This window comes from Cariama cristata, unplaced genomic scaffold (assembly GCF_000690535.1).
Source record: "Cariama cristata isolate BGI_N322 unplaced genomic scaffold, ASM69053v1 scaffold5349, whole genome shotgun sequence".
NCBI classification, from domain to species: domain Eukaryota; kingdom Metazoa; phylum Chordata; class Aves; order Cariamiformes; family Cariamidae; genus Cariama; species Cariama cristata.
Genome location: NW_009633905.1, coordinates 13,631 through 24,145, shown reverse-complemented (window position 1 = coordinate 24,145; position 10,515 = coordinate 13,631). Strand labels below are relative to the sequence as shown.

The 10,515-nt window shown below is 46.7% G+C and overlaps 1 protein-coding gene across 1 annotated transcript in view; it reads left to right on the top strand.

The window, feature by feature from the left end:
- Window positions 1-856: 856 nt before the first annotated feature.
- Window positions 857-10,515, top strand: part of LOC104166851 (histone deacetylase 8-like) — a gene marked incomplete at its 5' end in the record, with an annotated part of 21,140 nt that continues 11,481 nt past the window's right edge. The window contains 2 exons of the mRNA XM_009706941.1: window positions 857-1,029; window positions 2,754-2,848. Coding sequence (XP_009705243.1) covers window positions 857-1,029; window positions 2,754-2,848 — 268 coding nt within the window. The remainder of the gene's footprint in view (window positions 1,030-2,753; window positions 2,849-10,515) is intronic.

Below are 10,515 nucleotides of genomic sequence, written 5' to 3'. Positions count from 1 at the left end.
GTCTCTTCCAACCCTAATGATTCTATGATCAAATAAGAACTGGTGATGCTTAGGTTCTCTTAACCACGGCAAAAGCATTTATTCCAGGAATCACATGTGTTTCTGCTTTAGCAAAATAAAAACATTGTGAAAGGAACATGTTTTTCTCCATTATTTGCCTTGGTTTTGGGCTGTGGAGCACAGTGCTGGGAACAGGATTATTCCTTTTGTGGCGTTCGTAATACTGAAAATCTCCTGGAGCAAAGCCCAATGTCTGACATGCCCAATTGCCTTCTGCAAGAGAGAATGCTTCTAGTAAATTATCTCCAGGACTCTGGCACTGTTGCAGCCCAGCATTCTCTAGAGCCGGGGGCAATATATTTCTGCCTCAAGAGCCATATGGGAGAGAGGAGAGTGAGAACCTAGACAGAGTCTTCCTCTCTTTGTCCTGTCCTGTCCTGGTGAGAGGTGTCTGAGAGTTGTTTTGCCAGACCCTGCTCTTCACCATGACTTTTACAGGGAAGAAAAGCCCCTGGATTTGGCTTGCAGCCCTTCTGCTCAGGGCATCCAATGTAAACATGTGGTTTGATGTTACCAGTAAGCTGATCAGCACTAGATCCCCCTCCCCTGTGTTCTCAGTGATGCTTTTGCCTTCATCAGCCTTGTGATGAGCACTTTGAGAGCTAAACTTACTGAGGGTAGCAGAAGCAGAAGGCTACCTTGAGAGCAGATGGAGTGTAACTGGTATTGAGGCGGGTGGGAGCAGAGAATGCAGAAACCTTGAGAGGCATCAGTGGATCTGAGGGACAAGGGCCATGCCACCAGCATCCCTCTGAGCCACGTTTGCGGTAACCCCCACTGCTTCTCCTCTCCACAGCGTGCTGAAGGAGGTGTACGCCGCCTTCAACCCAGATGCAGTTGTGCTGCAGCTGGGAGCAGACACGATCGCTGGAGATCCCATGTGCTCTTTCAACATGACGCCCGAGGGACTGGGCAAGTGCCTGAAGTATGTTCTGCAGTGGCAGCTAGCAACTCTCATCCTGGGAGGGGGTGAGTGCACGTGTGTCCTGCTGTTCACAAGGAAACAGGTTTGTCCTCCTGTGACCTGTCCTCGAGTGTCTGCCCTCAGGCTCCGCACTGACTGGAGTTTTGCAGGGTGACTGCTGGGTGGCATTGGGAGGGTGCTCTGTGGTGCAGTGCTGTTTTCACACAGACCTGAAATCCTTGATACTGACAGGTGCAAGTGTCAATCCTGACCCTAAAATCATGAGTTAAAGGCTGCATGGCTCCTCCAGAGGAGAGCAGAGGCTGTTAACCCCAATGAACTGACCCTGGCTTCTCAATGGTGCCACTGATTCCCATCTCTGCTGATCAGCCCGTCAGCGCTTCTCTTTAAAAGTAAGCGCTGTGTTCCCAAACCTTCCTTGGGCATCTGGCAATGAATTATTTCACTTGAACTCAAGCAGGGGCTTGGGAAAAGGGCTAGCTGCCTGCACAGTACAGCAGGGCTCTGATACCCAGTGAAAGTTAAGGTTGACTTAGCTCTGCCATGCTGCATAGCCAGCTGCTTGTTCAGCGGGGAGAACACAGGACAGGCTTTATGCAACAGCGTTTCAGAACAACAAAAGCCACTGTGTGCCAGGGAGAGCCCCTCGGCTCTGTACCTGGAGCCGCATCAGCTCTAGCTGTTGTCCTTTTTGAGATGGGGAGATCAGGTAGAGCATGTTAAACCTAAAATTTGATGTTACTAATGCACTTTGCTTTGGAAAAGTTATGAGTGTTCAGTCCTGCTGTGAGATGTCTGTGGGTATGCTGGGGATGGCACCTTTCAGGCAAAAAGAAGCCCCCAAACTTTTGTCAAAAAATGAGGGACAACTATTTGGCACAACTGTCACAAAATACCAAAGGAGTGTCCCACCACTGCAGCTTGTGGAAGCATTTGAAGTGGAAACTGGGGGAGAGGAGTCAATACTTGCAAAAAAAAAAAAACCACAAGCAAACAAAAAAATCCCACAACCAACAAAAACAACCCCAAAACCAACCCAAAGAGAAGGAAATGTTGAAAAATATGGTCTCCCTCTCTTTTCAAAGTGTTTTTTTCTCTTACTATTTTAGTCATCTTTGCTGGAAAAAAACCTTGAGTCTCTTGCAGGATTGCTTTCAGCTAAGGTTTCTCCTTGTGGGCTCATGTACTGTTACCATGAAGGTGACCATTACCATACTGACTGTGAAACCTGATTTCCTTGTAAAGCAGTCACAAGTTGTATTAATGAGCTTCATATTTGTCCTGTCAAACATGACAGTGCTGAAGAGCTCACCAGCCAATGGCTGGGCATGTGTATTATGTTTTACGGGTCAAAGACTGGCATTAAAAAGCAGGAATCCCCTGTCTCCACTGCTGCCCTTGCACTTCTCTGCCTGTTACTTTTGAACACACCCCTCCTTGTTGTCAGGAGAGAGCCCAGCGCATGGAGCTGAGGGCTTGTGCTGTCTGAGATGGTAGCTGGAGGAGCCTGGCCTGTGACACGCTGAGTGTAACTGGGGTTTGGTTTGTGAGGTTTGCCCTTGCATACAGTGTCATTTGGACCTGGCCTCATGTAGCCAGCAGGTGCAAAATGCAGTTTTTGGGCACAGCTTGAGTGGATGAAGTAAGCTGAATTCATGTAAACTGCGCATGTTGCCTCTGTGTTTTATTCCTTCCACTAAAGTCTATCCCTCTGTCTTCCCTTTCCCCACTCTTCCCTCTCCAAAATCACAATTCTTGCTGGAGACAGGAGGCTACAACCTTGCCAACACAGCTCGCTGCTGGACATACTTGACTGGGGTCATCCTTGGAAGAACGCTGTCCTCTGAGATCCCCGATCATGAGGTAAAGCTTTGACAAACCCTCTCTTCTCATTGCTCAAGAGCTGAGTCGTTCTACCTAATCCAAACAGCATCCTTGCTGCTCAATATTGTTTTATTGAGACGCTCCTGTAACAATAATGCACTGTCCTAGCAGCATAGTGAGTGCTTGTTCCCAAAACACAAGGCTGTCTGCATCTTTTTGCAAGGGATCTCGGTCACCAATAAACTTCAGTCTCAGATAATTACAGAGGATGGGGAGGGAGAGTCCTGTGTTTGCCAAAAGAGCTCTTTAGGATGTGCACATACTTTTGCCAGGAAAGAGCCAGGCCTTTCTCAAGGCTTTACATTTTAGCCCGGGTTTCGTCAACTTACAGAAAGTACCAGGTACAACTCTGAAGCTTTTCTGACCAGCAGTCTTGCAGCAGGCCATGGGGCCAGGTACTGTTCGTGATTGCCTGTGAGCTGTCTCAGTTCCAGTGCTGGCACTTTTAAAGTCTTGAGCGGGGCTGGACGGCTGGTTGGGGGACACAATCTAGGCTGAATTTTGGGTGGAATAACTATAGGTTCATAATAGGTCTCAAACCACAGATCAGTGTTGTTGACCATACAGAAAAAAACCTGCAAGTGCCAAGGAGTTCAAGCCTACAGTGACTACAGAGGAGAATTACAGTTTTGCCTGTGTCTAAGGATCTCACAGAGCAGTATGCATGAGGAAGTAAAGTGTTTGTGTGGACTGAAACTGGAAATTCATCATTATAGAAACTGGTGATTACAGATACAAGGTGCGTTTTGAGAGATGTGCTTAAATATGATCCTTTAACTAGGTTTCTGCAGAAGTCGGTTTTAAACAAGACTGTACCTTTCATATATGCGGGAAGTGAAAAGGGTGGGTCACTCTGTAGGAATTAACTGCTGAAGGTGGTTAGGTTTTGCCTGTTTGTTTTTGTTCTGGACAGTTCATTTGTTTTGTTAACGATTCCTGTGCCGAGTGCCCTGAAGGATAAGAGCAGTGTGGGAATGAGTTGGTTGCAGGATGTCACAGGGTGCACAGTGAGGCCCTGCATCCCCTGGCTACTCCTTCTCAAAGGAATTTGTATCCCCTCCTGGGCTGGCCAGCACTTGGGCTGCAGAGCTGAGCTGACTGTGAGCTGTGGTGCTGCTGGTGGCCAGCCTGTTTGGGTTCCCCTTGCAGTGAAACGGTACTTGTGGTTTTGTTTCTGGAGATGAGATTAGCTGCTCAGGGTTCACCCTGGAGATCAGCCCAGCCTGTCTCTTGGAGCTGTGTGATGCAGCACTTGAAGAGGAATGAGCTGGAGGGAGGGGAAGAGTGGGCGACCTTGGATGAAGCAGTCACCAAGTGCTGCTGTTCCCACTTGGGCACCTATAGGAGAATTTTTATGGCAGGCTCGTAAAATCCAGTGCCTGCCATGAGCAAGTGCATCTTGACTTCTGCACCACAGAGAGGGTTTAGTAAGAATTATCTCTGAGGTGGTGATGTTAGCCAGCAAAGCATCTGGTGAGGATCAGGAGCATAGCTGTAGTGCTTATTGAGTGCCAGGTGAAGTGGCTGGAGTGGCAGTTCATCATAGCCAGAAAAGCTCTTGCGGGAATGGAGTTTGCTGGAGCTGAATTGGGAACGAGTCAGAAATCCACAGTGCTCTGCTAGAATATACATCGGATGCACAAAGAATGCGTGGAGACGCTGACATATCCTAAGTTGTCTGATTATTTTAAAGCCTGTGGCCACGTGCTTCATCAAAGATAATAAAGCTGCCTTGGTGATAAGTGACCTTGGTAATAAGAAACAGCCTTGGTGCATGAGTTGAACAGTTCTGAATCAGATACCAACTAAAAGATGGTGATATTCATGTCAGTAAGCAGGGAGCAGCAGCCTGCCTTCAGGGAATCTGCATCTCTTTTGGGACTGGGAAGAAGTGGGTAAGCAAACTACAGTGGAGTTCACATACCCAGGGATGAGGCCCCTCAGTTACCAGGTGGAAGCAGTGAAGTTATGTTTGAACAGCACGAGGTGAAGGACCTCCAGGCATCGCCCTTGGGTAGCATACTAGCCTCTCATTACAGCTCTGCTCCTAAGCAGTAGAAGAGATGAATGTGTGCTCCATGGCTTTGAGGCATTGATGAACTGCTAATTAAAAGGCATTAAGAGGAGTGTTCCCTGTCAACAGGTTCATCCCATTATTATCTGCTACAGAGCCTACTGGTGGTGGGGACTGCCTTGCAGCGAAGGTGAGATGTTGGGCTGTAGTGTGTTACCCGTGTGCATGCAATGCCCTACAGCCGTGTAGGGCTTGCACTGAACCAAGGCACCAGCCGGCTGCCATTGTTGTGTGTTTGCCTGCAAGTGGCCACTGTGGGCTGCTTCACAGTCAGGAAGGTGTGTGTCCCTAATCGGGTGTGAAGTTTCTGCCTCTCCTACAGGGGTGGTAGCTCACGTCCTCTGGCAGGAGATAAAGAACTTCTTTTCTAGCCTCACTAACGACACCAGATGCGACTTTTCATTTACATTTATAATCCTGTTCTGAAATACATTAAGCAGTTTGTATCAACAAGTACCCTGAAAGTCAGAGCCATGGGCTGATGCTTACAGTTTTTCAAAGGATTTCCTTTATCAATTTTAAATGTTTTCTTACCTCTTCCCATCAGCGTTGGTCTGTGTTTTTTAGCTCTTGAACCACAACCAGGATCAACAATTTCTGAAACCAACTGTCTTGACAAGAGCATTGAAGGATCATCTATATTTTCTTTAATATAACTCTGATGCAGTTAGTTGCCCCCTCCCTCCTCCTAAACTGGATTATTTTATAATGCTGAGCATAGTATTTACTTGCCCAGGAGTAAGGATCCCTCTTGTGTTTTCATACTGGATGCGGTGAGGCCATTTGCATTGAAACAGAGGTGTCCAGACTTTGCCCACGGAAGGGATAGGTTAGCAGCTTGCCCCGTGCTGGGAAGTTGTGCCCAGCAGCCATGGGGTACATCAGCCCACGTTTGCCCTCGCACTACTACACACAGCATAACGCTAAAGATGGTGCAATGCGTGGTGCTGAATCTGAATGTCTGCCGTCCCAATCAGATGGAGCATGTTTGCTTTCAACAGTTTTGCTGATCCATGGTGCTTGTGTGCAATCATGCTCTTGTCGTCTTGGGCATGCCAAATGAGACATTTATAAAGTCTCATTAGCCTTGTTTAGTCCCCCCCAAAATGCTCACAAACCAGCGGAGGTAACATTTACAGACTTTGAGCGGGAATGGAGGAAGGAGGGCAGGGAGGGGAGAAACCCAGAGCATGAGACTGATGTCCCTGGGCGTCTTAGTGGACGGTGGGTGTCCATGAGACTTAGGAGGAGCAGCTGGGTTGACTTGGTTTGTTCAGCTTGGAGAAGAGAAGGCTGAGGGGGGACTTCATCGCAGTCTACAGCTTCCTGAGGAGGGGCAGCAGAGGGGGAGGTCCTGATCCCCTCTCTGGTGACCGGCGACAGGACATGGGGAAATGGAATGAAGCGTCAGTGAACTAATGTGAAACACTTTCCTAAACAAAGTTGAGATCTTTTTGTAAGGTGTGATTTCTATGGGATTTACAAAATGAGGAAGGCCGAGGGAGCAGATCATCCTTGTGTGCAGTGTGTGCGACGTGGCCTGACGGGCCCTGGCTTGTCAGGCAGAGCGGTGTGCGCTCAGCCTCAGCCTTCTGGCTCCTGCCCTCCTGAAGGTTATTTACTGGGAAGGAGTTAAATGTTGCTCTGCTTTGCACCCAGCTGGGGAGACTTTGCCTCTGTGCGATGATATGCTAGGGCTGTGCTTGTGGGAATCCTGTTTTGCCTGAGATACTGACTGCGTGTGTCCAGGCAGCAGCGAGCCTGCGGCACGTTCAGTGTTGGGGCCCTGGAGTGGTGCTTGCAGGGCACTTTTCGAGCACGATGTGTTGCATAACACTAAAGGTAGGGTCTTTAAGCCCACTGTTTTTCATTAAAATCCTGCCTACCATAAATGAGGCAGGGGCATTACACCCGAGAGCCCGCTCTGCCACCTTGGCTTGAGTTACCTGGAGCAAGTTCATCCACCTCCTTGAACGAGGGTGTTCCAGTGTCCATAGCACTGAGGTTTCAGGTGATGCAAAGGTCTGTACCCCTGTAATGGACGGAATTCATGAGTGTGCAGCAGCCTCTGTCTGCATCGTCTGAGTTTTCTGTCTTCTGGATACTCTTCAACAGTCAGGGAGTCATAGGTAGGTTATCCCTTCTCATTGCCCCGTAGCCTGTGTATTACAGCATGTAAGTCTTACCGTGTGGAGAAAATGTGGGGTTTTTCTGTGCGAGAGGATTGCTAGAAGATAGCTATAAGGGGGTATATTGGGCTACTAACAGTTACCAGGACTTTCATTTTTAAAAATAAATGAATTGGAAAATTCCCTGCCTCGTGAAAACTGGACATGAAAAAAAATATTTACTTTTAGATATCAAAAGTCCCCTTTCAAAGTAAACTGGCACCCAGTACAGGAACATTCCCTTTTGTTTATGCTCAAGGGCTTTATGTGGTTTGAAATAATGGAAGCAGTTGGGCTTCCACCACTTCCTTTAGGAAAATTTCCACTTTCAAAAAGATTTCTGTTGCAGGAAATGCTCAGATTTTCTGGTTGGTTCCCTCAGTTTGGTTTTGTCTCAGTATCCCCACTGCCACCAGGCTGTTCTTACCCCTACCCTCAGGGCTTAGACCTCTCAGCTGGAGACTCCAGCAGCTCCTCTTGCAGTGTAAAAATTTGGTTCTTCCCATCCTTCTTTCCTTGATAAAGCCTTTTTGACCGACCTCCATTCTCATTGGAAACTGCATCTTTGGGTTTATAGCTTAAATATTTTTCATACTTTGAAATAAAATGGGAAGTAATACAGATGTGCAGCAAACTTGGGAGTGATTTCTCCAGCTGATTTGCACTGGGTTGCTTGACAGTGGTTTGGGTCAGTGCCTCAATGTCTCTTAGAAGAGAAGAAAGTTGGGTTTGGGGTTGCTGTTGTCTCTGAGGTAGAGACAAATGCAACAATTTCTGGTTACTTGGACCCATGTTTGGATGAGGGTATCTGACAGAATAGCTCTGTAATAAGATTATAGCAGCAATAAACACGTTCTTTGACATGGTTTCTGAAGACCTTGGGAGTTGTAGCCCATCTTGCTCTGCTGTTTACTGAACTTAAAATACACTTTCTGTCTTTTCTAGCAGGCTCATCTTGCATCAGAGCATGACAGAGAGCAGTCAGATGCCAGGCAGTGATTTGCCATTGCCTTATTCCAGAATTTGGATGAGGCACATTCCCATGTGATGTTCACACCTGGATTTTTGACTTGACAAGTTGGTTTAAACCTTACTGATTTCAGATTTTCAGGGTAAGGAGTGTCTTACTGTAGTCAATATGTGGCCCTTCACTTCCATGGGAATTCTGTTCCCTTCTCTCACTCCATGAGTCACTGCATTTAGAGAAGGCTTCTTTTTCCCCCTTGGAGCTACTCGAAGGTAATGTAGTTCCTCACCTTGCTGCAGGTTCCGGGCTAGCACTTTGTGGGGCAGCCTGTTTCTCTCTGATTAAGAGTGAGATGTCCTCATCTTGCATTAATCCTGCAGAGCTTCCTAACAGAAAGAGAAGCTACAGCTGACTGGTTTTGCCTATTTTTAGAGTCCTTCTCATCAGTATATTTTACCTCTCTAATCTTTTCACAAGATGCTCCAGGCTGCCTGGGTTGTGCTGTTTGGATGGGTTGGCATATTTAAGGTAAACTGGTGGATGCAGATTTGGTGGGGAGAAAAGTCGTGAAAGAGGTGAATTGATTTGGAGGCTAGTGGGTACGAAATACTTGCACAGCTATGAGATAATCTGAAGGGGAAAAAGCATGTGCTTTCTGTGGACATGTACATATGTATTTGTGCGCACATAGGGCTGATGTCTTTTTGTCAGATTCCCAGTTTTATTTCTGCTGCTTCTGGCAAAGAACCACTAATGGTTTAATAGCTTATCAGCGCCTTTGCGCAGAAACAAAGGTTGGTACTTCCTGATTTTGTATTTCCTTTGCTTTAAATAGGAATTCCCATTCTGATTAACATGAAACCTGGAAACTAAGCTGTCAGACCTATCAGCTTTTTCAGATCAGTGCAGAATTCCTGATTGTGAGCAGCTTGAAGGCAGTCCTGCTGCTTTCCTGCTGTACAACCCCATGGCTCTCCTTGCCTCCTGAAGGAAACTCATGAGAGTGCATGGCCCAGGACAGATAATTGCTGAAGCACCTTGCTGTGAAGTGGCTAGGTTGTGCTGCTCTCCATGCTGGGTTTGGCATGCTTTTTCGGTGATGACAGGCCAAATTCTACCCAGTTATATTCAGCACTTTGCTTCTCTTTCAGGATTGAGGGGTTTGGGAATGTTCTTCACAGGTCTAGGACTTGGAATCGAGTTACTGTGAAAGAAATTCAATATTCAGAAACATGCAGGTCTTCTGGTCGTTCTTTTGTGTTCATGAATTTGTAGAGAAGGACTTGAAAACAAGACAGCTGTGCTGTTGAGGTCCAGAAAGTGTTTGACTGAGCAGCAGTGTAATGGTGTTTAAATAGTCTTAGGGTGTCTGGAAGGACCAACATAGAATTTCTTTGAACATCCAGTGCTGATGGTGCAGTGGGTCGTGGTCCCCCTGCAGCAGTGTCCACCAATTAACTGTTTGTACTAAAATCAGGGACATAATTTAGACTTTTACAAGATACCTAATTTTTTTGCAGTTGGCGTAGTACTTCTTGTCAGATCTGGCATTATTCAGTAGAAAATATCCTTCCCCTTTAAGAACATTATTGTTTTAGCCTTTTTTTTCCCCTCGTTTCTGCCTTTTCCTTTCACTCTTTCTCACCCTTTTCCCTGGTCTCTATGCCTACTCTTTTCTTCCTCCAACACTTCTTTCCCTGCAGTCATTCCACATTCCCATCTCCTGAACCATTACTCCCACGCTCTTTCAGATCACCAAAGCACTCGGCAGTTGTGCTGCTACACTGGGCACTGCTCCTTTCTCTGGGACACCCCACTGATGGGAGGGAAGACATTTGCAGTCCCAGGTATGCCTCCCTCTGGTTTAAACTTCAGCTTCCTTTGGCTACTCAGGGCTTTAGGATTGTGCATCGGACATTAGTGATTCTCTCAGTTTTGGCATGCCTAAGTTTTAAAAGGGAGTAGTTGTCAGTTTCCATATGAGCTGCTGATTAAGGAGAGGATTTTTAGCTTTCCTTGTGAGCCTTGATTCTCAACTGTTTATTTTTATCCCTGAAAATGACAAGTTTTTTTCAGGGATGAAATAGATACATTTTTCCCCTGCTACAAATAAATGGATGAGTATGTAGTGCAGGCATTTTGTTGTTGCTGAAGCAAGAACTTGCCTGCTTGTAACATCCTCCTTGTTCTGAGAGCTGAAGAAACAGAATGAGTCTTTTCTGAAGCACTGAAAACTACCTCTTGAACCCCCTCCAGGCTGCAAGACAGTGGGTACAGGGTGCTTATGCAGGTGGCTCTTTTGCAGTATCTGGTGCCTTAATATTTCCTAGAGGCACCAGCTCGCAGTGAGGACTTCCCAAAGCAGGTTGCTGCCTTCTGCTGTAGCCATTTTCTGTCTTTCTAAGCAGGAAAAATGTCAGTGTTCTCTTGTGTCAGT